We start from the raw sequence: 27912 nt of genomic DNA, 5'->3' as shown, positions 1-27912 counted from the left end.
GCAAGTTCTACATTTTTACTTCTCTACAGTGCACCAAGGGTCTTGTTCAAACCTCAGATACTGCATTTGAGGAGCATTTGTTCATTACAGAGGGCGCTATTTAGATAAATACAAAAGGAAAATACCTGTTGCTAGAGAATATGACATCACTTACGAGCAAGTGGTGATTTAAAGAACCTGATCGTGGTCACGGAGCTAGCAATATCGAAGGTACCATGTTAGTGGCAAAAGAATGATAGAGATCGGCTTTCAGCTCAGGGTCTACCAGTGCTCAGTGTGTGCCAGTGCGAAAACACATGGTGTTTTTAAGAAAAAATTATAGCAATAAAAAATTCAAATTGCAACTTCGCACGAGACCGATAAGAGAGCTTATTAAATGATGCGAAATTCATAAGTTATCTTGTTAATCAGGTTAAATTAACGAGTGAGTTCATAAAGCCCCAACCTTGGAACATAACGTGGCGAGAGTTAGAAAACTGCCATAACCTGCGGCCGAAAGACTACAATGACGTCACGTGACGTGACAATCTGCACATATACAAATGGAGGTAGTATCACATACATAGGGTACAAAAGGGCAGTCCACTGGCGCAGCTGTTATTTTTATTCAAGTGACTAACGTGGAAAGGTTTCCGCAATGATTAAGGCCTCACGAAGGGAATTAACAGACTTTGAATGGGGAATGGTAGTTGGAGCTAGATGCATAGGACATTGAATTTCGGATGTCGTTAAGGAATTCAATATTCCGAGATGCACAGTATCGAGGAACAACAAATTTCAGGTGTTGTTGCTCACCACAGACAACGCAGTGGCCGACGGCACTCGTTTAATGAGCGACAGCAGCGGCGTTTTCGTAGAGTTGTCATTAGTAATAGACAACCACCATTGTGTGAAATAACCTCAGAATTCGATGTGGAACGTACGACGAATTTATCTCTTAGGACAGTGCGGCGAAATTTGGCGTTCATGGGCTTGGGAGCAGACGAACGCTTTGAGTGCCTTTGCTTTCACTACGACATCGCCTGCAGCTCCTGACTCTTGACCGTATGTGTTGCACAAGGGATGACTGGAAAACCGAGGCTTGGTTAAATGAGTCCCGATTTCAGTTAGTAAGAGTTGATGGCAGGGTTAGTGTGGTGCACACACGACGAAGCCATGGACCCAAGTTATTAACAGGACTCCGTACAAGCTGGTATTGGCTCCATAATGGTGTGGGATGTGTTTGCGTGGAATGTGTAGCGTCGCAAGTTTGTTCCGACCGAACGTTTGTTTTTGGATATCTGGCTGCATGGGCTGACATCTGCCGGCCTAACCGGGAGACACACGCGTATCTGTCATTACCTGCCGTGGGAAAGCTAACCAATGCCTCTTACTGGGTGCATACATTCGCCACCTATAAGGACCTAAATAAGTGATATTAAATATTATTCAATCATTGTAAAAGTCGGTACACTACCTTTTGACATTCAGGAGAAGATTGTATCCAAATTTCAGCTTATAACTATCATAGTTTCAGAGATCGAAAAAAAATGCTAAAAAAGTCAAAACACGACACTCAGGGAACTAAATTCAGTTTGGAATATAGTAGTTTATCCTTTGCTATTATCTAACAACATAAACAGAACTCTCAGTTTGAAGAATTAATTAATTCAGATTTTCACAATATAACTGTAATTTCATAATATAACTCTAATATAACTCTTTTTCGTAATATAAAAATCAAACAAATTTACTATTGGTGACTAAGATTGTTGTGGGAGTATATGTGAGTGAATGAGAGTGTGTACGTGAGACATTCGTCAAAGTTAAATGTTACATTATATTCCAACTTAAATAACCTGCAAGAGTTAAGCAAGCCTCTTGTGGGAAAATGTTCATAGGGAATTTACCAACTTTGCTGATGATGTTTGTCTAGGTGTGACTGCTATTGTAACAGAGCAGCCAAAAAGTCAGCTGGAGGAACATTTGTATCTAAGAATTATTGTCTTTTAAGTTTCGTTTCTTAAACACTACTATATATTTTTTAAGTCATTATGAAGCAAATGCGTCTGTGTATAAGAATTGTGCAGGCCAGTTTTAGCGCGAGTCAGTATGATCAGCCAATCAGAATTGACACGGTTCCCACGCGTTACCTGATATTTATACTGGGTGTGAGGCTGCAAGAGGAGAGTCGCTCGCTAGCTTTGAACGCGGACGGTCATGTTGCTAGTGCCAGTCAAAATAATGTGTAAAGTGAAGGAATATTGAGTTACTCCAGTTTGATACTTGTCGTAACTAACGCTGATGTAGTTACGGACGGTTCTGTAAAGTTTGGATGTTGTAGAACTGTTTTGTTGGAATGATATTCGGGTGTGAAAATTTCGCCTTCATATTATCCGAGTCGCATATTTCAGTATTCAATTACTGAGCATTTTTGGTGAGCAGTTTCTTTTTTGAAACCCACCAGACGGACCGAATGTCATAACTCATGTTAGTGGTAGAATTAATGACTGTGAAAACGTTGTTTAACTCGGGTCGGATTTGAACAGATTTGTGGGTGCTGTGCGTGTGAAATCAGTGTGCGAATTGTGAACTTGAAGAAAATAGTCAATAATTTAAATGTGGACTGAATAGTACCGTTTCTTTGGGCTATATGGACAAAATAAACCTTTTTGTGTGGAAATTTCGGACATTATTTTCCAGAAGACAATCCATTTTCTTATCGCTCGATAAATTTTTAATGACAATTTTTCTACAGAACTTACTAGAGTTGTACGGCGTCAGTAATTGTAGATTTTAGATGGTGTTTTTTATCAACGCTGCTTTTACATCATCTTGTATCTACGTTGCCGAGTGAAGGGACATCGAGCAGACGCCGTTCTGACGTAGGAGAAATTCTAATTTACAGCCTGCACAGAGACAACACGGATTTCTAACCCGCCACGCCGCAAGTGAACTGGATTCTGTGCTCGAACTGAGCGAATCATTGACTGAAAATGATTATGTGCGGCTACTTGGAGGCCATTTGCACCCATTCGTGGACTTCACCGTGCCATATTGTTGGCGAATAGTTTGAAGAACATTCGACACAATTCTAGCGGATGATTTAGCCACCCAGATCGCACGACATGCATCCGATGAAACATTTTTGGGACAAAATCGATAAGTCAATTCCTGCACGAAATCCTTCACCGGCAGCATTTTCTCAATTGTGAACGGCTATAGAGGCAGTATAGCTCTATATTTCTGCAGGGGACTTCCAAAGACTAGTTGAGTCCATGCCAGGTCTAGTTGCAGCACTACACCGAGCAAAAGAAGGTTCGTCACCATATTTCGAGGTATCCCAGGACATCTGTCCCCTCAGTGTGCTTAGACCAGACGAAATGAATGAGTAAGGACGAGGGTACTGCACTGGTCCCTTAATTTATAAACTCAGTCTTTGTACACAACGAAAATGTCCTCGTTATCGTGCTACATTATCGTAGCTCGCTCAGATGATCAGGCACTAGACAGAAAAGATTTTGGAACACGCCAGAAAATGAGTTCTAAGTGGCCATTTACTGGCTTTTTACAACTGTCTGAATTTATTAGAATCGTACCAGTAGTCCCTACCCCTCATCCACCTCCCCATACTAGTTCGTTAAAGAATCGAACTCAGTGTTTATGACGTTATATCCCCTGACCTATGTGTCGTGCAGTGATATAAATTTTGCAGGTACATTCGGCGTTTTGTATACGTACTTCATGCAAATGTGTTGTGAATATAGTTCGTAGTAAAGAAGTAATAATTAAAACGACATACATGATGGTGAAGTTGTACTGCATGAACAATGAAAATGTTGTAAACGCTTAACTTTTTCTTTTATTTATTCAGCAGGAGTGGGTAATGGAGGAGGATTCATTAAAAAAGTTTTCGAAAAGGTTTCAACCTATGTGTAAAATTTATTGCTACTCGCTAAGTGCTCTCATCCTCAGATACTGGATGTATGTAATCTGGGTAATTTCTGTGGCCTGGGTTTCACTGGCTCAAGACACATACATAATTTCTAACTTTAATATTTGATTTCTTGCCTTAAATCTTTAACGTGAGGTTGGGCGTCTTAATGAGTAGATTAGATTATGAAAACATTTTAATCTTTTAAATTCGATCAGTAATTGTTTGAAATACTGAGCATCAATTTTTTGTTGCTCAAGGTAGTCGGGGGATAGTAAACGTGCAACTGTGAATCGGGTGACCGGCTTAGCGCTTTAGTAACACAAATACCGCTGTGTATGATGAGCTCATGAGACTGAAAGGGACAGGACACTCTGAAAGCCGTCATCGAAACTAAACGTCTAACTCTGGATTTGAAAGTAATTATGTTATCCACTCTGCTCGCTCTACACACTGTAAAATACGTTCTTAATTGAAAATACAAATCCATATAAATTAACTAAAGTTGAATGTTTCAAACGGAAGATATTGTTACAAGTATCTCAGGAGCCCTTTTTTCACAAGTCTGAAGATACGGTCACTAATCTGCTTCTCAGTGTACCACGCTCTTTCCTCCTTTAGTGTGCTTCACACTCAGTTAAGACTTCTCAGAAGTCGTCATTGTTGCCTTTGACTGTAAAAATTAGCGTATTTTACAAACTCTTAGAATTACGGATTCAGACTTTGGAATATTTGCACAGTTTAGGATGTGTCAAAAATCAAAACACAGCCGTAGGAGATGGGCAATGTGAGGACACGTGCAATACAGGGTGTTCGGAAATTCCCGTTGCGAAATTCTAGCACCTGTAGAGGGAACCAAGTAGATAATATTTCGACTGGGAACCCATGTCCGGAAACGTACCGCTTCCGTACCACAACATTTGAAAATATGTTAGTAACGCGACCACTTTATAAGTAATTTATTACGCGTGATTCAGTACAGCACTTGCTCTACAACTCCCACTCATTAATAACCAGGGAAAAAGGAACTTAGTTTTTACAAACGCTGTTGCTTACAGTACGACCTCTTCCAATTCGAGTGTGCGACGTCTCCTTAGAGCAGCACAGTCACGACTGCTGAAGGTGAAGGCACCCTTCTCGAAGCCGTTGCGTAACTGTGGTGAAAAGGATATGCGATCGAGCAGACATTGTGGAGAACAATATCGACAAAGGCTATGGCAGCCCTTCCATTACTGTGAGCTTCGCCATTCGGGAGGATCGTGTTCCTGCATTCTGAAAACGCGTTCTCAACCATATTGCAACCTTCCCGTAAAAATAAAAAAATATATATATAATAATGATGTGTAACCTTCCCGAACAGAAAATAAAAAAATCAAGTTTGGATAATTAAACTCTGACGTATGAGAAATGATAAATCTTAACTCATGAAAAACTGACAAATTTTGACGTAAGCAGCACTACGCCGTGGCCCTGTGAAATCAGTCTGAATCTGTACGTGAGAAATAAACTGAAAAATTCTTACCTCGTGATGGTGTCGCTGGATAACGCTGTCTATATATCTGCTCTTAAATGGCAAAGATTAGTGCAATACTGGCCTATCTACTAATACTGGCTAATCTGAATTACGAGGAAAACTGACTTTACTTAGTGACACAGCTGCACAGCTGGTCGTCTGATTACTAGAGAGCACATGACTATGATCTGACAAAAATTCTGGAATATTTTAATTTAGATAAATTACTGGATCGGGACTGGCAATGACTTAAGAGGAAATTATACTTTTATAGTTGACTGGTAAAAGCAACTATATTCCGAAATTTTTTCAAGTTATTGATAAAGATCTGCAATCCATTACACTGGAAAATTTAATATATTACAGATCTTGGTCATCTGGTGCTGACGAGTCACAAAAGAAAAGATTGAAAGAAATTCATATTAACATTTCAGGCAAGTGACTTAACTACTCGCATGCCAATAAAAAGGATATAATTTACCTGTCTGACTTAATTACACTGTTGAATTGTCGTTCTAGCAAGTGAGCAATAGATCGAGATTATATTTGCTCCTGCAATATTACTCTAACAATCACAGGCATATGACATACTCGAACCAGGTCAGAGAAGTAGGATAGAGTCAAATGACATCAGCCAAAGAGCACCCACCACCGTGACTAACCTGTTGCATACCTACCTAGCAAACATATCTTAAAACTGCTGTAGCACGGAAGCTCCATTTTTCCGGAGATGGGTTCCAATTCAAAATATTGTCTACTCAGTTCCGTCTACAAGCCATAGAAGTTTCTAACGGGAATTTCCGAACACCGTGTATATTGTCTGATACAGTCTGAATTTATACATATGCCTTAGGATGAAAAGTCCCACTTGGAAAATGGCTGGGGAAGGAAATCCAGTCGTGGACTTTGTAAATAATGATATTTCATTCTATCAACTTTCGAGCGTGAATCGATATTTCGGCTGACAACCATACAGTCATTCACAAGGTATTTCGCTTGCAAGATTTTTAAATCACTTTACACAATAGTGTGGAGTAAATGGGCATGCGTCATGGATGACACTGTTGGTGAGAAGAGCTTCGATCATAAATAAAGTTTTATGCGTGAAAAAGTCAGACAACGGATGTGGAAAATCTACAGTGCTTACGAAGAATGTGGTTGATGAACGAATGAATGTCTTTCGCATGATGTGAAATGTGATGCTCTCCTTAAAGGAACTAAAGGGAAAAAACTAACATTACTTGAAATTTTGATCATTAACAAATACCAGTCATAGAACCCTAATCTGGCCCTCAGGAACAAACACACATCCATAGCTCATCTGTACTAAAGTAGCGGTCAGTTATTATTCCTCTCACCACTCGTTAATGAGCTTGTTGTCACTGTTCCGCACCCACATTCCAAATTGGTTCAAATGGCTCTGAGTACTATGGGACTTAACATCTATGGTCAGTAGTCCCCTAGAACTTAGAACTACTTAAACCTAACTAACCTAAGGACATCATACAACACCCAGCCATCACGAGGCAGAGAAAATCCCTGACCCCGCCGGGAATCGAACCCGGGAACCCGGGCGCGGGAAGCGAGAACGCTACCGCACGACCACGAGCTGCGGGCCCCACATTCCATAAACACCTTTCTTACCCTCCCTTTTTCCGGCCTGTCCATCACTCTTACTATGCCCATATGATATGGTAGCCTGGGCCATTACTCACTTGTAAAAAATGTCTGTTTATGCACTTACATGGTTTTCATATTTGAATATACTGTGATATTTATACATTCAGTGTCTCTTTAGGTATTAGATCATGCACGGTTGGCCGTGGGGTACGATCGGAATTAGTACGCGCATGGTATGCTTTGGTTTAGCGACGAAGCCCACTTTCATTTAGACTGAGAATCCGCATTTCGTGATTAGGAAGTCTCTTCACCCTCAACGGGTGACTATGTGGTGTGGAATGTCCAGTCACGGAATAATCGCTGCGACATTCTTTAATGACACGGTGACCGGATGGTACGTGAAGGTTTTGGAAGATAATTTCATCCTCATCATCCACAGTGACCCTGATTTCGACAAGACGTGGTTCATGCAAGACGGCCGGCCGGCGTGACCGAACGGTTCTAGGCGCTACAGTCTGCAACCGCGCGACCGCTGCGGTCGCAGGTTCGAATCCTGCCTCGGGCATGGGTGTTTGTGATGTTCTTAGGTTAGTTAGGTTTAAGTAGTTCTACGTTCTAGGGGACTGATGACCACAGCAGTTAAGTCCCATAGTGCTCAGAGCCAATTGAACCACACATCGAAGCAGGAGAGTGTTTGAGGAGCACTTTGCAGATCGCATTCTGGCTCTGGGGTACGCAAAGGCCACTGGAATGGGCCTCGACTGTCCGCCATATCCTCCGAATCTTAACATATGCGACTCCCTTTTGTTGGGCTGTATTAAAGACACGGTGTACAGCAATAACCCCAAAATCATTATTCTGCTGAAACCAGCCTTTTCGACAGCATCGATGCTTCAGCGGGTCATGCAGAATTTCGCTGTTCTTCTGCGCCTATGTCGCCAATGATGACAGGCAGACAGAACATGTGATAATCTACATCCGAATAGCTGCAGTAAAGTTTACATGTCGAATAAAGTGTGTACACGCCGTAGTTTGTAATTAATTTAAGTTTTTCTCACATAGTTCAGTAACTGTCAACCTGAAGATCAGTTTCTTGTTATCTTCCCTTCTAGAATGAGATTTTCACTCTGCAGCGAAGTGTGCGCTGATATGAATCTTCCTGGCAAATTAAAACTGTGTGCCCGACCGAGACTCGAACCCGCGACCTTTGCCTTTCGCGGGCAAGTGCTCTACCATCTTTTTTTTTTTTTTTTTTGGGCGGTTCACAAACACTAAATGAAATGCATCCTCTGCAAGAACAAAAACAAAACAAAAAATCATTGTAAAACAAATCACAAATGTAAAGGAACAGGGATACAGGGATGTTGTTTTTATTTATTATATTTATTTATTTTCCACAATCACCCTGTTAAAAGGAACATGTAGATCATGTAGATCATTTCATGGTATAGTATGTGCATTACATATGGAGCGTTGAGAGAAGCGTGAGGTTCATTATCAGCTGTCAAATGTGCACACCGACTGCACCCGGCACATCCCAACTGCGTAGGGGGTCGAGGAAGACTGCCTGAAGATAGTTGGCAAAGTTTTTCCGATACTGTGACCATCTATGAACCTCATAGTGGGCTTGCTGTAAGAAATACCAAAAGTAGAGTCGCGACTTGGCAGCATCCCCATAGAGGTACGCGATCGTCCAAGCTTTGACCCAGATGATCGACCGTGATTTAGTCGCCGGAGTCACACTCCGGATGTAAGAAGGAAGCAGGTGTAATATGTTGCGGGGTCAGACGGAGGTAGCAAGCCACCATCTGTCGTCCTAGGAGCCATACGTCCTCCACGGCGATACAAGGTATGCGGTGATGGTCGTCATCCACTTGGCGACATTTCGGGCACAGTGGAGTGTCCACTAGTCCAATTGCATGGAGTCGTTGGTTGGTGTTGAACTTGCCACAGGTGACAGAGAACCACAGTGCCCGAACGAAGGTAGGAAAGAATTTTTGGTGCACATGTCTCCAAATCTTCGGCCAATGCAACGTGGGGTGTTTCAGTTGAATGACATTACGACTTATCCGTCGTAGCAGCCAAACATAAAAATCCTTCGCGCATGGTGGTCTTGTGCGCGGAAGCTCGTCTCTGATATAACTAAGTTCCACGATAAATGTTGATACATGCGCAAAATGTGGCGTAATGTTGCCCACCGCCACCGGAGGTGTGAGGGACACTGGAACTAGGAGATCCAATAGGCGGGATGTAAGGGAATCACGCCCGCTACGCCATTGCTTGTACATCGTGGCTAGAAGGAGCGCCGTCGCTCGGCAGCGAACATTCGTAAGTCCGAGTCCCCCGTTGTCCGTAGGGAGCGTGAGCGTTGAGTATCGCACCTTGAGGGGCGACCCAATCATCACAAAATAGCCTAGTGCTGATTGAAGTTGATGCCCGAGCGTGTGTGGTAGGGGCAGGATCTGCGAAATATGCACCATTCGAGAAACCACATAAGTGTTCAGATATTCGACTCGCTGCAAAGGATCAAGGCGCCGTAGGAGATGTTGGCGGACCATGGTACGTGTTGTCCGTAAAATACGTCGGTAGTTAACTGCCGCAGTATGTTTCACAAATGAGATAGCGGAATCGTTGCACATAAGGAAACGGACTGATTTCTTCCGGCGTAAGGCCCCTTCCAACCGGCATTGCTGCCGATTTGTTCATGTTCACTGCACTACCCGCCGTCACACTGTGGTCCAACAACAGTTCAAGGACCGTCTTCACATCTTCCTCAGAATGAACGAGCAGCAGGAGGTCGTCCGCATAAGCACGGCATTTGAAGATGTAGCCCCGCAGTTCCACCCCAGAAAGAGAATTTGTTAGCCTCCCAATTAATGGTTCCAACGCTATCGCGAACAGCAGCATCGAAAGAGGGCAGCCCTGACGAATGGAACGTCGAATTTGAATGGGCCCTGCTATACACCCATTAACGTGTACCAAGGATTGTGCGCTCCCATAAATCCTTCTGAGACCAGTAAAACAGTCTGGAAATCCCATTTGTTCCAGTACAGCGTACAGATAGTTGTGGCGCGCCTTATCAAAAGCACTGTCAAAATCAACCACCACCATCGCCGCTTTAAGCCGGCACTCCTCCGCCAGCGCTATCACATCACGGCATTCGCCAGTAGCTGTTTGCACATTCACCGATCCACCCGGTGTCGTCTGTTCTGGAGAGAGAACGCTACGAATTAACATACGACATCGGGACGCTAGCATCCGTGCAAAGATCTTATAGTCTGCATTAAGCAGGGTGATGGGGCGATAATGTGTGACCGTAATTCCTGGCTTCGGTTTATGTACTGGCACCAAGAGGCCTTCCATAAAAGCCGGTGGAATAGGCGCATCGGAATTTAACAACTCGTTGTACATTTCCGTCCATCGCGGTGCCATTTAGTTGCGAAATTCTCGATAAAATTCAGCAGGAAGTCCATCAATGCCTGGGGAGCGATTCAACGCACCCTTTGCGATCGAATCATGTACGTCCTCACAGCTAATAGCTTCCAGTAAGGTTCCAGCGGCTTCCACCGTTAGTGTACGGGAGACGTATGTGGCTATACGTTCGAGGTCATCAACACGGGCTGCTTCCTCCCGATAGATGTGTTGGTAATGGTCGACGAATGCAGAGACAATGTCCGCTTGACGCGTCACTCTTCGATCTTCGCGGGTAATTAACTCCCGTACCAAAACGCGTCGTCGGTGCTTTCGTTCATTCACGACGTGGTGCATGGAAGGAATCTCGTGGATTATCGTATCGTGACATCTGGCGCGCACCATGGTTCCCTGAAGATGTTTCCGAGCTGAAGCCACTAGTTTAGCTTTTATCCTTTTGCGTTCGATCCAGACGTCTGGTCCCGGCGGACCATCGTCCAGGTCGCGCAGCGCTGCAAAATAAAAGTCGGTTGTACGGCGGCGCCATTCTGCCATCTCCCTGCTATATGAGATGAACGTACGGCGAAGCTCCGGTTTAGCACAAGTCAGCCACCAATCAAGCTTCATCGCATACCTTCCAACCCTTCGCTCGCACATCGTCCATGTCTCAAGGATCCGTTGACGACATTCGGGATCAGGTAGATGTTGAATGTTTAATTTCCACGGGGCCTTGCTGTTCCACACCTCTCTACGGGGAAGAAGCACCGTACAGATGTAAGCGCTGTGATCGGAAAATGCCAATGGCCAGCGTTCCGCGTCCTGGACATCATTTGCATGAGCCCGTGAGATATAAATGCGATCTAATCTGCTCGCCTTATGACTTGTCACATAGGTGTATCCCGGTGCATCTCCATGTCGTAATTCCCACGTGTCACTAAGTACAAGGTCGCTGACAACGATTCGCAACTCCTGGCTGATGTTTGCTTGCGGCCATTGGTCTTTCTGGCTGAGAACACAGTTGAAATCTCCACCAATTATTACACATTCATAACGTCCATGGAAAAGTGGGGCAATATCTTCTGCATAAAATCGCGCCCTTTCTCGCCGCGGATTGTTTCCCGACGGTGCATAAAGATTGATGATGCGTGTCCCAAACGTCGTGAAAGCCATTCCCCTGGCCGACGGAAGGTAACACACGTTTTCCACGGGGAAGCCATCTCGCACCTAAACTGCCACCCCACTCCCATTGTGATCTCCATGTGACGAATAGGACTGGTAGGCTGCGATGTGTGGGAGTGCTGCTATGTGGACTTCCTGCAGCAAAGCAATATCCACATCAGATGCCCAAATCGTTTCCTTCAGTAGGTGTATTTTGGTCGGTGCACGCACGTCATTTATATTTAATGTCGCAATACGGTTCGCATGGCGTTGAATCCCACTCTGTCGAGGCGCAACAATATCTCCCTGCATCGGCGCTGGGGGCTGAGTTAGAAGACGTTCTCTCGCCCCTCTCTCTTCACCTTCAGCAATTACTAGGCCGTCTTCGTGAGTGCCGGCTGCCTCTGTATGACGTCCGGCGCCTCCTCAATATCGGCATACCACATCTTTGCAGGCAGTGATATATTCTTGTCCATAGCCACAGCATCTGCGTCTGGAGAGCCAACTGGTTGTGGTTCCTCTTCAGCATCACCACGTCCCGCTACCGTCAATGTGACAGACCGCTGCGGGTCTGATCGAACAGTTTCCATTGCCTCATCCTGTTTCGTAGAGGCTGTTGTGTCGTCTTGCTCCACAGGCGCGTCGTCGTCGGGGCAAGGGGAGTCATCCCTAGGAGATGTCGTGCGACGACGCCGTTTCCTCCTTTTCGGGGAACGTTGTTTGCGTGATCTTCCTTCCGTGTCCTCAGATTGTAGGGAATCACGGCTGCCCGACAGAAAAGCATCCGTAGGAACTGGAAGTGTTTCGAGTCCCATCGTTGTAGTTGGCGGGAGTTCGGTCGAAACTGATGTTGTCGTCACAGAGTGCGTTTCAGACGGAACAGCATCCGTAGTGGCTGGAACTGCTTCGTGTACTATCGGTGTGCTTGGTAGGAGTTCGGTCTCAACTGATGTCGCCGTAGATTGTATGCTCGAAGGAGCAGCATCCTCTGTCATCCCGACGTCTGCTACAAGGTTTCGGAGAGTGCCATCGGGAACTTCCACCGGGGCTGTGTCCTTTCGGTCATCAGCGGACGCAGTGAGGGCTTTGGCATAGGTGATCGGTAGTACTGTCATCGCCGGCGACGGCTCCCGCACATCTGAAGGCAGTTGCGTAATCCGCCGTTGCATACAGTTCGACCTGAGGTGTCCCTCCTGGCCACAGCCAGAACATGTACGTGGTTGCCCATCGTAAATCACCACCGCCCGACAACCACCAATTGTCAGATAGGACGGTACATGCTTCTGAAGATCAATAGTGATCTGTCTCACTCCGTTAAGCACGGGGTACGTGGCGAATTGTGTCCAGCGTTCTGCTGTGTGACCATGCACCGTGCCGTATGGCTTAAAAGCCTCAATAACTTCGTCAGCCGGGAGCTCAAATGGCAGCTCAAAAACACGTATTGTCCGTACACCCAGACCAGCATGTTCTACAGTTACCGTGCCGACATTCCCGTCACTATGGCAAAATCGGAGACCTGCTTTTGTCGCCTGCAGAATTCTCTCACACGCCTCGTCATTTACCATCTTAACATACACCGTGGGACTAACGACGGACAGGTGAATTCCGACAATATGGTTTGGCGGTATTTTGATGTCCTCTCGTATGAATCGTTCCACTGCTAAAGCCTTTGGTCTTTCGTAGTCTTTGCAGAAATTGAATCGTAATGTAGTTTTTCTGTACTTGTTCACCATGATCGTTGTTACTAGCCCGCGCGCAGACTAAGTCCACAAGTAAACAAACACTCGCACACGCAGCACAGACGGAAGTATCGGACCTCCGCTCCGCACGGCCGCTAGCGCCGAACTATACCATCTGAGCTAGCGAAGCACGACTCACGCCCGGTCCTCACAGCTTTACTTCTGCAAGTATCTCCCACTCCGCTGCAGACTGAAAATCTCATTCTGGAGAAATAAAGCTGTGAGGACGGGGCGTGAGTCGTGCTTGGGTAGCTCAGTTGATGCTGGCACGGTAGCTCAGCGTGTTCGGTCTGAGGGTTTAGCATCCTTCTCTAATAAAAAAAAAATGAGTGAACGGATCAACGAACAACCTGAACGGATGTCATCGGACGTCCGCCTCGAACAAATTCAACGAACGCTATAGAACAAAATGAGATAAAAAAATAAAATAATAAAGAATAGTTGGTACAGCACTTGCCCGCGAAAGGCAAAGGTCCGGAGTTCGAGTCTCGGTCCGGCACACAGTTTCAATCTGCCAGGAAGTTTCTTCCTCCTTTCTGTTTGAAAGAAACAACATCTGAAAAAGAATGGTATTGAAAGGTCGATATGACTCAGCTGTAGTGTCACCTACAACTGAACAGATGTCAAACAGGAGTAGATTCGTTTCACTGTTGATTTTTAGTTTTATAACGGAAAGGTGCTACGGAGACGACTGGTAGACTGGTTTTATGATCCGCAGTGAACCTGGCGACGCTGGCGAACGGTTACTGCCTGGGCTGGCCGGCAGTGGCGCTTCCCGTGCTGGAGAGCAACGGCACGGCGCTGCGGCCCAGCCCGCTGGAGTCGCCGCTGAGCAAGGACGAGGCCTCGTGGGTAGCGGCCGCCATGATCCTGGCCAGCTCCTTCACGCCGCCGCTGTACAGCGCGGCGAGCGCGCGCTGGGGCCGCAAGGTAGGGGCGCCGGTTATCGCTGAAAGCACCGGTTTCCGGCGATATCGGTTTTTCATTGCTACTTCAGCCACACTATTAAAACCTCTCAAAATAACCGGTTTCTGAAATAACTTATTTTGAGTTTTCTATTCCTATTAATTCCTGTAATAAAGGTAAAAGTTAGCCGTCCGGTTGGCCGTGCGGTCGAACGCCCGGCGGATTTGTGTCGAGGTCCGATGAACCGGCCAGTCTGTGGATGGTTTATAGGCGGTTTACCATCTGCCTCGGCCAATGCGGGCTGGCTCCCCTTATTCCGCCCTAGTTACACTATGTCGGCGATTGCTGCGCAAACAAGTTCTCCACGTACGCGTACATCACCGTTACTCTGCCACGCAAACATAGGGGTTACACTCGTCTGGTGTGGGACAATCTCTAGGGGAGTCCACCGGGGGCCGAACCGCACAATAACCCTGGGTTCGGTGTAGGGTGGCGGAGGGGAGAAGTGGACTGCGGTAGTCGTCGTGGGGTTGTGGACCACTCCGACGTTTCTAGGCCCCCGGTTAACATACAATATAAAGGTAAAAGTTGAAAAAAGATCAAAAATCTGTTACTATTGGTTATCCGTCTTGATCTGACTTCAATCCAATCCTAAAAAAATTACTGCCGACCCGTTTCGCTTTTATTTATAAAGCATCTTCCTTGGTTATTCTGTAAATTGGATACGTACGTTTGTACATTTTTGATTGTTATATGTTAAAAACAGCGTTTTCTTTTTAAAGTTGGACTGCAAATTACTGCCGGCCGAAGTGGCCGAGCGAATCTAGGCGCTACAGTCTGGAACCGCGCGACTGCAACGTCGCAGGTTCGAATCCTGCCTCGGGCATGGATGTGTGTGATGTCCTTAGGTTAGTTAGGTTTAAGTAGTTCTAAGTTCTAGGGGACTGATGACCACAGCAGTTAAGTCCTATAGTGCTCAGAGCCATTTGAACCATTTTGCAAATTACTTATGGTGTTTCTTTACATACTCAGATCCCTCCCTCCTTGCTAGAAGCGGTTGGTGCCGAAAGGCTTCATTTCATATCTGCGCTTGGTAGTTTTTGGCATTCTGCTGTATCTCCTGCGCTGCACTATTTACAATTCACTTTCTTAAACTGTTTCTCACCCTGAACTGCTCGTTTGTTTTCCTCCACGTTGTGAGTGTTCCCAACTCGCGTTACGACTGTTTTTCTCTGTTTGCCCGTGTTCAGTGTGTGAGTGTGTGTGTGTGTGTGTGTGTGTGTGTGTGTGTGTGTGTGTATGTGTGTGTGTGACAGAGAGAGAGAGAGAGAGAGAGAGAGAGAGAGAGAGAGAGAGTAACTGATATATGTAGAGATGGGAGAAGAATGAGTGGTGGGTTGATTTTTTTGCGGGCGGGGGGGGGGGGAGGGGGGGAAGTCAGGGTAGTGCATATTTAATGTTATATTCAGTGCTAGATGAGTTTAAAGAGTGTGAGGTTTGCCAAGTTGGTCTGATCATTTGTGAGTTGTTTCTTTTCTGTTATTGGATGTGGTAGTTTCCTTGTAACGTGAGGAGGTGTTTGTTGTTGTTGTTTATCCTTATGATTTCCCTGTCTGTGTCTCTGGCTATAATTTTATGTTGATGTTGGTCTAAGAGTTTTGCAAAAGTTGAATGATTCGTCCTGTACTTCTATGCTCTTACATGTTCTTCGTATCTGGTGTCAAATGTCCTCCTGGTTTGATCTGTGTATCTTCCATCAAATGCATTGCCTTTCCTGATTTCTGATACAGATCAGTGTTTCTATTGTTCTTAGGAAGTATTTCTGAATTGAGTTGTTGGTTTCGTGAGCTATTTTTATGCCTTGTTCTTTGAATATATTGGATATTCTATGTGAATGTTTGTGGTTAGAATGCATCATTTCCTGTGGTGTATTATTTACAATTCACTTTCTTAAACCATTTCTCATTCTGCATTGCCAATTTGGCCACTGCGGAATGACAAAAACTGTCCCGTGTTGATGAGAAATGTAGCCTTTCGACACCAACCGCTGCTAGCAAGGAGACAGGGAGCAGAACATGTAAAGAAACACCGTAAGTAACTTGCAGACCAACTTTGTAAAGAAAATGCTGTTTTTAACATAAAACAATCGAAAATATACAAACGCATGTATCCAATTTACAAAATAAGCTCGGAAGAAGCTTCATAAATAAAGGCGAAGTGTGTCTGGTGTGCCCGCCGGGGTGGCCGTGCGGTTCTAGGCGCTACAGTCTGGAACCGCGTGACCGCTACGGTCGCTGGTTAGAATCCACTCTCGGGCATGGATGTGTGTGATGTCCTTAGGTTAGTTAGGTTTAAGTTGTTCTAAGGGGACTCATGCCCTCAGATGTTAAGTCCCATAGTGCTCAGAGCCATTTGAACCATTTTTTTGTGTCAGGTGTAAATCTTTTCAACTGGATTGCAGTCAGCACAAGACGGACAACCTGTAGTAACAGATGTTAACCGCTGCGGAAGATGGCCACGCAAACAAACATATTAAAGACTGAAAAATTTTGACTCACTCAACTTCAAAGTAAACAGATTCTAAATATTATATCAAATAGGAAAATAAAAGAAAACTTAGTCCTTGCACTACTCACTGCTTTTCTCTAAAAGTGATAAGCTGTTGAATACTACAAAAAAAAAAGAATCACCAGTATTCTCTTGTTGATTCAAATTTTTGAAACTGTGCTCAAACTCACATTGCAAGCGGAGAGCATATCGCTATTTGTAGGCTACCGACAATCAGTGCTAAAGGGAGAAAACTGTGGCCACGCCATTCTATTTTTCGTGTTAATTCGTCCGTTTTCAATAACTACAGGCAGATAAAGCCATGTTATGCACGCACAAGTAGCAAGTAGCTGTTTTTATTTCATACTACCAATGAGTTTTTCTCATTACTGTCACCATGATTTACTCGCCCTTTTTTATTTCCTCCGGTGTATTGCAGAGTGGCACCAAACATAATCCGAAAATATTTTTGCGAAGTGACATAGCAAAGAAGTACAACAAAGACAAAAACGCTTCATTTTCTGTAATCTTTTATTCTGCAGTACAGCGGATGTCCGGCGACGGCAGCGAGACACTGCCGTACAGGTCAGGTGGGGGCTAGTCTTGCACACTGCACGTACGATGGGCGTTTGAAAAGTCCGTGCAAATACCGAGAGATGGCACCATTGGCGCGTATCGAGGTCATATTTAGTCAGTATCATCTTTGGAAAGAGCGCACACAAGTTTCAACCATATTGGTCTATTTCTTTGTCTTTGGCACTCGTATGAATCAAGGAATTCGAGTGATTGTCAAAAAATGGACGAACAAGAATTTCGTGTGGTGGTTAGACATTACTTTATGAAAGCCAAAACGCTTCAAAAGACTAAAGACAAGCTTGATAAACATTACGGTGACTCTGCACCTTCGATTAGAACAGTTTATAAGTGGTTTCAAAATTTTCGTAGTGGCCATTTGGGCACAAGTCATGCTGAACCTTCTGGACGCCCTGTGGAGGTTACGACTCCAGAAATCATTGATTAAATCCATGATATGGTGACGGATGACAGAAAAGATAAGGTGCGTGAGATTGCTAGTGCTGTGGGCATCTCAAATGAACGGGTACATAATATTTTGCATAAACATTTGGACATGAGAAAGCTATCTGCAGGATGGGTTCCGCGATTGTGCACGCTTGACCAAATCGTGTGAAGTGTTGCTAGGACGGTTTGCAGCTGTTCAGGAAGAATCACCAGAACTTTTAGGGTCGTTTAGTCACTGTGGATGAGACATGGATACATTACTATACTCCTGTGACCAAACAACAATCTACGCAAAGGATTACCAAGGGAGAATCTGCACCAAGAAAGGCGAAGACCATTCCTTCGGCCGGAAAAGTTATGGCGACTGTCTTTTGGGATTTGCAAGGGATAATCCTCATCGACTATGGCAAGGGTAAAACTATTATAGGTGCATATTATACATCGTTATTGGACCGTTCGAAAACCGAACTGCAAGAAACGATTGGTCCGCAAAAAGTCCATTTCCATCACGACAATGCATCAGCACACACCTCAGCAATTGTGGTCGAAAAATTATTGGAAATAGGATTCCAACTCGTTTCACATCCCCCCTCTTCTCCAGACTTGACTCCCTCTGACAACGATTTGTTCCTCAATTTGAAGAAATGGCTGGCGGGACAAAGATTTTATTCAAACCAGGAAGTGATTAGAGCAACTAATAGCTATTCTGCACACTTGGACAATTCCTATTATTCGGAAGGCATTAACAAATTAGAACAGCATTGGACGAAGTGTATAAGTCTAAAAGTAGACTACGTCGAAAAATAAAAAGGTTTTACCCCAAACACGTAAGTAGTCTTTGTTTGTGAACGGACTTTTCAAACGCCCCTCGTACAGGCGTAACTTAAGTCTCGACAGAAGGCAACAGGGACATTATTTGTATCAGAAAAACTGTACTAATTCTTACACCATGTCTTTGTTGCTCGTTTCCCTAGGAATTGTTATTGGAAAAGCACTGATAACTTTTCCAATATTCTATAGCGTACTATTTCAAGCCAACGCAGATTTTACGAAAAAAATTACTGTTATTTTTTTTAAAGAAAAGGTTTATTTAAAAAAGAAAAGCATTAGTACTGGTGCTATGGGTAATTTATCGATCTCTCGGTCTTATTACTCGGTTGTTGTTGTGGTCTTCAGTCCAGAGACTGGTTTGGTGTAGCTCTCCATACTGCTCTATGCCGTGCAAGCTTCTTCATCTCCCAGAACCTACTGTAACCTACATCCTTCTGAATCTGTTTAGTGTATTCATCTCTTGGTCTCCCTCTACGATTTTTACCCTCCGCGCCGCTCTGCAATACTAAATTGGTGATCCCTTGATGCCTCAGAATATGTCCTACCAACCGATCCCTTCTTCTAGTCAAGCAGCGCCACAGATTTCTCTTCTCCCAATTCTAGTCAGTACCTCCTCATTAGTTATGTCATCTACCAATCTAATCTTCAGAATTCTTCTGTAGTACCACATGTCGAAAGCTTCTATTCTATTTTTGTCTAAACTATTTATCGGCGACGTTTCACCTCCATACATGGCTACACTCCATAGAAACACCTTCAGAAGAGACTTCCTGACACTTAAATCTATACTCGGTGTTAACAAATTTCTCTTCTTCAGAAACGCTTTCCTTGCCATTGCCAGTCTATATTTTATGCCCTCTCTACTTCCACCATCATCAGTTATTTTGCTCGCCCAAATAGCAAAACTAATTCACTACTTTAAGCGTCTTATTTCCTAATTTAATTCCCTCAGCACACCCGATTTCATTCGGCTACATTCTATCATCCTCGTTTTGAATTTGTTGATGTTCATCCTTTATCCTCCGCAGCTGTCTTTGACAGAATTACAATTGAGCCCTGGCGCTCGTTACTGGCGCACCAGTCTGTTGGAGTCCGTTATCGATCCTTCGATGTTTCTTATCTTTGCTTGCCTTGCTGTTTTCCGCATTCGCGGGGCGAGTGGCAGTTGACGTTTGATCGGTGTTGTGTACATAGTTCCGCGTAGTCAGCGCTTACACAATTTTCCCACTAGAGCACGCCCCGCTAAGCACAACAGCGCTGGCGCAGCGCTCGTCCGTCTCCGCACTACGAGATGGCGCTGTCTTAGAGACGGACCAAATTCTGCTTCCGCCGATCGACGTATTAATATGTAACGCAGCCAATAAGATTGCTGCTAACGTAGAATCTTGTCTCCTCTCGGATCACACTCGCACAGTGATACCTGAACGCGCGAGGTATTATAACGAGTGTACAGACCTCCAATTAGTCAGTCTGCATTTGTCTGTACCAGTCTACAGTCAAGTTTCAGTCTGCGCCTAATAAGATTATCATATTCCTGTACATAGCCAGGAAGATAAATGTATAGACACTTTGTCAAGTATCAGAGATATGTGAGAATAAAAATTAACGTACCAATACCAAAGGAACTTCAGATTGTCAATTGTAAATAGCATCCAGATCCAAGTTAAGTTATTTTTATGCTTGTTATTATTTTAATAAATGTGTGTGAAAATTAATCAAGTTCTGTTTAAAGTTGGTCACCATCAATCTGCTACTCTTAAGAGTGCAAGTGGCATTTCTATCGTCTGACCTAACGGCTGAAGATAAACACGCCCGATAAGACCATGAGACATATTGCTGACACTCGCCTACTTCGCTAAAGCGACAAGTCAAATAATTTGATGGTGTGTGTACCGAAGGTCTTACAGTATGCACAGCACACTCTGACTACCTGATGAGGCGCCGCGAGGTACGAGGTGGGAAGTAACCATGTTAATGGGGAGTTCGTTGTACGCGGTATGCCGGTTCAGCATGGAGGATATGTGTAGGCTCCCTGCCTTTCTGCTCTCCTGATTTTGGTCGCCGTGCCTTGCGTCAGCCTAGCTTGGGTTGCTGCTTGGTGTATCCTACAGGATCCATACCGGACGTCCAGCAGAAGTTAAGCAGCCTTGTGTTTCTTTAAAGAAAAGAAGCAAATATATAAGACATTTTGTAACCAATTTTGGTGGCCTCTTAAGTGTGACCTTCACGTTTACACTGCCTTTGGGGAGAGCTAATTCTTTTAAATTTAAATAGTTGGGGTTCCCTGTCCTTTATAATCTTTTGGGGGTTTTATTTGAATTTTCTCTTAGAGGTTCCTTGTGCTTGGTCAAATGTTTACTTGTATAGCGGGAAGTGACTCCTGGTTAAAACTCGGAGAAGGTGTTTGATGTTACTGCCGCCTCTGGCATTCGTCTTTTCAATTAAGTGTTGTCATCCCTTCGAGCGACCTGGTGTCACTCCTCGTTAATTGATGCTGGTTTATGTGCACTTAATTTTTAATTGGCCATTTGAATTAATATTTTGGAGCGCAGTATAGCACTAAGGCAACCTTATTGTGTACCACCTTGTGCCCCAGTCTAGTACCTTAATTTTCAGTGGCACGAGTTAGCTCCACTACCGGTTTTAGTGAGGTGCTCCCTTCAAAACCTTGTCTTGTATAAGTTTGCCCCATGTGTGTCTGGGAACACAGAGATGAGCTTTAGTATAACTTCAGTGCCAGTCAGTTAATGGAATCTTCATTTTGGCTTGGCTTCCACTGAAGGGTTTGAGTGGAGCTTAGTGTGTTTGATATGTTATTCATTTAATTACTTTAAGTTTGTTTATTTAATGGGGAGCAAGACATTTATAGACAGTTGGTATTAAGTCCCCTAGTTGCTGGGGATGATCTACTACTTATTCCGTGGCAAGGCTGTTGATTAGTTGGTTACTGCGAGTATAAATTCACGCTATTTATTTGTTGCCGAAATTGTTAAAGTGTCTGTGTCGTGATTCAATCACTAGCTACGTGTTTGAGCTAAATTGATATAAACCTTACATTGCCTGCTTAAAATCTGTTGCCAGCAGAAGCCCTTAAGAGAAATGAGTTTTGTTGCTGCTTATGTTAACCTTTACTGGGAACAATATTTCATGTAGTTAAATTTTGTCTTAAAATGTGTATTTCTCTGATGTAATAAACGAGTGGTAAAAGAAAAAGGCCAAGGAGCCTAGTCCTACCTATTGTGTCCGGTTTGTAACATGTATCACCAAAGTTTTTATTTCTTCTACATGGATTTTAATTCCTACGCCGAATTTTTGTTTTGTTTCCACTACTGCGTGCTCAACATACAGGTTGAATAACATCGGGGATAGGCAACAGCCCTGTCCCTCTCCCTTACCAATCACTTCTTCCCTTTCATGCCCCTCGACTCTTATAACTGCCATATGGCCACTGTACAAATTGTAAATAGCCTTTCGCTCCCTGTGTTTTAGCCCTGCCACCATCATCTATGTTGGAACATGTGAGGCAATGCTGACCCTACGACTTATCTTAGAAGAAAGATTAAGGAAAGGCAAACCTACGTTTCTAGCATTTGTAGACTTAGAGAAAGCTTTACACAATGTTGACTGGAATACTCTCTTTCAAAGGAAGGAAGTAGGGGTAAAATACGGGGGCGAAAGGCTATTTACAGTTTGTACAGAAACCAGAAGGCAGTTATAAGGGTCGAGGGACATGAAAGGGAAGTAGTGGTTGGGAAGGGAGTGAGGCAGGGTTGTAGCCTCTCCCGATATTATTCAATCTGTATATTGAGCAAGCAGTAAAGGAAACAAAAGTAGTTATTAAAATCCATGGTGAAGAAATAAAAACTTTGATGTTCGCCGATGACATTCTAATTCCGTCAGAGGCAGCAAAAGACCTGGAAGAGCAGCTGAACGGAATGGACAGTGTCTTGAAAGGAGGATATAAGACGAACATCAACAAAAGCAAAACGAGGATAATGGAATGTAGTCGAATTAAGTCGGGTGATGCTGAGGAAATTCGAATTAGGAAATGAGACACTAAATGCAGTAAAGGAGCTTTGCTATTTGGGGAGCAAAATAGCTGCTGATGGTCGAAGTAGAGAGGATTTATAATGTAGACTGGCAATGGCAAGGACAGCGTTTCTGAACAAGAGAAATTTGTTAACATCGAGTATTGATTCAAGTGTTAGGAAGACGTTTCTGAAAGTATTTGTATGGAGTGCACCTATGTATTGAAGTCAAACGTGGACGATAAATAGTTTAGACGAGAAGAGAATAGAAGCTTTCAAAATGTGGTGCTACAGAAGAATGCTGAAGATTAGATGGGTAGATCACATATCTAATGAGGAATTGATGAGAAGAGGAATTTGTGCCATTACTTGACTAAAAGAAGGGATGGGTTGGTAGGATACGTTCTGAGGTGTCAAGGGATCAGCAATTTAGTACTGGAGGGCAGAGTGGAGGGTAAAAATCGTAGAGGGAGACCAAGAAACGAATACACTAAGCAGATTGAGAAGGATGTAGGCTGCAGTAGGTTCTGGGAGATGAAGAAGCCTTCACAGGATAGAGTAGCATGGAGAGCTGCATCAAACCAGTCTCAGGACTGAAGACCACAACAACATCAACCACCTACACCTACTCGGTTATCAGTAGCGTGTTACAAAAAGGTACGGCCAAACTTTCAGGAAACATTCCTCACACACAAAGAAAGAAAATATGTTGCGGGGACATGTGTCCGAAAACGCTTACTTTCGATGTTAGAGCTCATTTTATTACTTCTCTTCAAATCACATTAATCATGGAATGGAAACACACAGCAATAGAACGTACCAGCGTGACTTCAAACACTTTGTTACAGGAAATGTTCACAATGTCCTCCGTTATCGAGGATACATGCATACACCCTCCGTCGCATGGAATCCCTCATGCGCTGATGTAGCACTGGAGAATGGCGTATTGTATCACAGTCGTCCACAATACGAGCACGAAGAGTCTCTACATTTGGTACCGGGGTTGCGTAGGCAAGAGCTTTCAAATGCCCCCATAAATGAAAGTCAAGAGGATTGAGGTCAGGAGAGCGTGGAGGCCGTGGAATAGGTCCGCCTCTACCAATCCATCGATCACCGAATCTGTTGTTGAGAAGCGTACGAACACTTCGACTGAAATGTGCAGGAGCGCCATCGTGCATGAACCACATGTGTCGTATTTGTAAAGGCACATGTTCTAGCATCACAGGTAGAATATCTCGTATGAAATCATGATAACGTGCTCCATTGAGCGTAGGTGGAAGAACATTGGGCCCAATCAAGACATCACCAACAATGCCATAACAAACGTTCACAGAAAATCTGTGTTGTTGACGTGATTGCACAATTGCGTGCGGATTCTCGTCAGCCCACAGATTTTGATTGTGAATATTTAGAATTTGATCACGTTGGATTGAAGGATCATCCGTAGAGAGAACATTTCCACTGAAATGAGGATTGACACATTGTCGGATGAACCATTCGCAGGAGTATACCCGTGGAGGCCAATCAGCTGCTGGTAGTGCCCGTACATGCCGTACATGGTACGGAACCAACTGGTTCTCCCGTAGCACTCTCCATACAGTGACGTGGTCAACGTTACCTTGTACAGCAGCAACTTCTCTGACGCTGACATTAGGGTTATCGTCACCTGCACGAAGAATTGCCTCGTCCATTGCAGGTGTCCTCGTCGTTTTATGTCTTCCCCACTCGCGAATCATAGGCTGGAATGTTCCGTGCTCCCTAAGACGCCGATCAATTGCTTCGAACGTCTTCCTGTAGGGACACCTTCGTTCTGGAACTCTGTCACGATACAAACGTACCGCGCCACGGCTATTGCCCCGTACTAACCCATACATCAAATGGGCATCTGCCAACTGCTCATTTGTCAACATTGAACTGGCTGCAAAACCACGTTCGTGATGAACACTAACCTGTTGATGCTACGTACTGATGTGCTTGACGCTAGTACTGTAGAAGAATGAGTCGCATGTCAACCCAAGCACCGAAGTCAACATTACCTTCCTTCAATTGGGCCAACTGGCGGTGAATCGGGGAAGTACAATACATACTGACGAAACTAAAATGAGCTCTAACATGGAAATTAAGCGTTTCCGGAACATGTCCACATAACATATTTTCTTTCTTTGTGTGTGAGGAATGTTTTCTGAAAGTTTGGCCGGACCTTTTTGTAACACCATATATATAGGGTGAATCACCTAACGTCACCGCTGGATATATTTCGTAAAGCACATAAAATACTGACGAACCGATTCCACAGACCGAACGTGAGGAGAAGGGCGAGTGTAATTGTTTAATACAAACCATACAAAAATGCACGGAAGTACTTTTTTTTAATACAAACTTAGGTTTTTTTAAAAAATGGAACCATGTTAGTTTTGTTAGCACATCTGAACATATAAACAAATATGTAATCAGGGCCGTTTGTTGCATTGTAAAATGTTAATTACATCCGGAGAAATTGTAACCTAAAGTTGACGCTTGAAACGTCCGACGTCCAGTTGCGTGCTGTAAGAAACAAGGGCCACGGTCGGCGAGCAGCATCTGCAGGGACATGTTTACGATGACGACCATGTTTACGAGTGTGGCTGTAGTGCACTATTGTAGTTTGGTCTAGCGGTCGCAGTGTCCGCATGTAGCGTTTGCTGCTATTGCTTTTCTGCATTCGTCTCCGCACGCAGACCAACTGTAGTACACCGTGTTACCAGACGTGTGTGATAGTGTGGTGGTGTAGGAACTGTGACCACGGTGTATTCGAACTCTGAAAAGGCGGAGATGATACTCATATATGGCGAGTGTCGACGAAATGCAGCTGAAGCCTGCAGGGTGTATGCAGAACGGTACCCGGTGAGAGAGCATCCAACGTGCCGCACATTGCAAAACATCTACCGCCAACTGCATGCAACAGGTATTGTCTTAGCACGCAAGCGGGTCCGTAACAGGCCCGTCACAGGAGAAGCGGGTGCATTTGGTGTGTTAGGTGCTGTTGCCATGAACCCACACATGAGTACACGGGACATTGCGAGAGCCGGTGGACTGAGTCAAAGTGGTGTCATGCGCATAGTGCATCGTCACCGCTTTCACCCGTTTCATGTGTTGCTACATCAGCAATTACGTGGTGATGACTTTCATCATCGAGTGCAATTCTGTCAATGGGCATTAACAGAGAATGCGTTGCAGTTCTATCTGTTTATCGATGAAGCGGGTTTCACAAACCACGGGGCAGTGAATCTACGGAACATGCTTTACTGGTCCGTGGACAGTCCTCGCTGGCTCAGACAGGTAGAGCGACAGCGACCGTGGACTGTAAATGTATAGTGCGGAATCATTGGTGACCACCTCATTGCTCCTCACTTCATTGCAGGGGCCCAAACAGCTGCAACATACATCGCGTTTCTACATAATGATCTGCCAACGTTGCTCGAAAATGTCCCACTGGAAACGCGTCGACGTATATGGTATCAGCATGATGGTGCACCTGCACATTCCGCAATTAACATTAGGGTGACCCTTGACAGGATGTTCGATGGGCGTTTGATAGAACGTGGAGGACGCATAAATTGGCCAGCCCGTTCTCCTGATCTTACACCTCTGGACTTCTTTCTGTGGGGTATGTTAAACGAGAATGTGTACCGTGGGGTGCCTACAACCCCAGAGGATATGAAACGTATTGTGGCAGCCTGCGGCGACATTACACCAGATGAACTGCGACATGTACGACATTCACTACGCCAGAGATTGCAATTGTGTGCAGCAAATTATGGCCACCACATTGAACATCTATTGGCCTGACATGTCGGGACACACTCTATTCCACTCCGTAATTGAAAACGGAAACCACGTGTGTACGTGTATCTCACCCCTGCGTCAGTGAAAAGACCAATAAAAAGGTGTTAGCATGTGGACGTAATGTGCTGTTCCAGTCTCTTCTGTACCTAAGGTCCATCACTGTTCCCTTTGGATCCCTACGTAATTCGGTGCTCTCCGATACACACGATCGAACAGCGGAGGAGTGGTACTCAAGCGTCAACTTTAGGTTACAATACCTCCGGATGTAATTAACATTTTACAATGGAACAAACGGCACTGGTTACGTATTTGTTTATATGTTCAGATGTGCTAACAAAACTAACGGGGTTCCATTTTTCAAAAAACGTAGATTTGTGTTAAAAAACATACTTGCGTGCATTTTTGTATGGTTTTTATTAACCAATTACACTAGCCCCTCTCCTCACATTCGGTCTGTGGAATCGATTCGTCAGTGTTTGATGTGGTTTACGAAATGTATCCAGTGTTAACGTTAGGTGACTCACCCTGTATATCACCTGTTGTAAGCGAGACCAAACAAATGCCGAAAAATATCTGTTGAGCAGATCTGAATCACCGGTACAGGTTGTTTAAAGCGCTCCCTTTCCGCCGCCCCCTCGGCCAGGTGGCGGGCTACCTGTCCGCGGCGCCGTTCGCGCTGGGCGGCGTGCTGCTGGTGCAGGGCCGCTCTCTCGGCTGGCTGGTGGCGGCGCGCCTGCTCGCCGGCGTGGGATCGGGCGGCGTGCTGGCCGTGGCGCCCCACTACGTGGCAGAGGTCGCGCAGGCGCGACACCGAGGCGCCCTGGGCACCGTCTTCGCCATCCAGCTCAACGTGGGCATCCTGCTGGCCTACGTGGTCGGCGCCGTCGCCACCTACCGCAGCGTCTGCGCGCTCTGCATCGCGCTGCCCACCGTCTTCGTCGCGGCGTGGACCGCCCTGCCGGAGACCCCGCAGTACCTGCTGTCGCGCGGTCGCGACGTCGACGCCCTCAGGTCGCTGCGGTGGCTGCGCGGAGCGGACTACGACGTCGAAGAGGAGCTGGAGCGCCTCAAGAAGACCGCGGCGCCCTCTTCCCGAGATGGGGACACCGGTCACGCCCGGGAGAAACCGTCCTTGGCGGACTTCTTCTTGGACCGCGCGTCGCGACGCGCCTTTATCACGGTACGTAACGCAGATCGCACCTGCTCTGCCATTGTCCAAGCTTTACTGTGGAGCTAAGCACAACAGCGCAGGCGCAGCGCTCTACGAGATGGCGCTGCCATAAAGACGGACCAAATTCTGCTTCCGCCGACCCGCGTATTAATATGTAACGCAGCCAATGAGATTGCTGCTAACGTAGAACCTTTTCTCCTCGCGGATCACACTCGCGCAGTGATACCTGA

General features: G+C 45.0%; 2 protein-coding genes across 2 annotated transcripts in view; one reads left to right on the top strand and one right to left on the bottom strand.

The window, feature by feature from the left end:
- The window catches only part of LOC126278767 (uncharacterized), a 779239-nt gene that overhangs the window by 184915 nt on the left and 566412 nt on the right, over positions 1 to 27912 (bottom strand). The gene's annotated exons all lie outside the window — the stretch shown is intronic.
- The window catches only part of LOC126278132 (facilitated trehalose transporter Tret1-like), an 83647-nt gene that overhangs the window by 34289 nt on the left and 21446 nt on the right, over positions 1 to 27912 (top strand). The window contains exons 2-3 of the mRNA XM_049978019.1: positions 14073 to 14284; positions 27155 to 27691. Coding sequence (XP_049833976.1) covers positions 14073 to 14284; positions 27155 to 27691 — 749 coding nt within the window. The remainder of the gene's footprint in view (positions 1 to 14072; positions 14285 to 27154; positions 27692 to 27912) is intronic.

Source organism: Schistocerca gregaria, chromosome 6 (genome assembly GCF_023897955.1).
Source record: "Schistocerca gregaria isolate iqSchGreg1 chromosome 6, iqSchGreg1.2, whole genome shotgun sequence".
NCBI lineage: Eukaryota > Metazoa > Arthropoda > Insecta > Orthoptera > Acrididae > Schistocerca > Schistocerca gregaria.
Note: the sequence above shows the minus strand (reverse complement) of the source record. Positions and strands in the feature narration are given on the sequence as shown.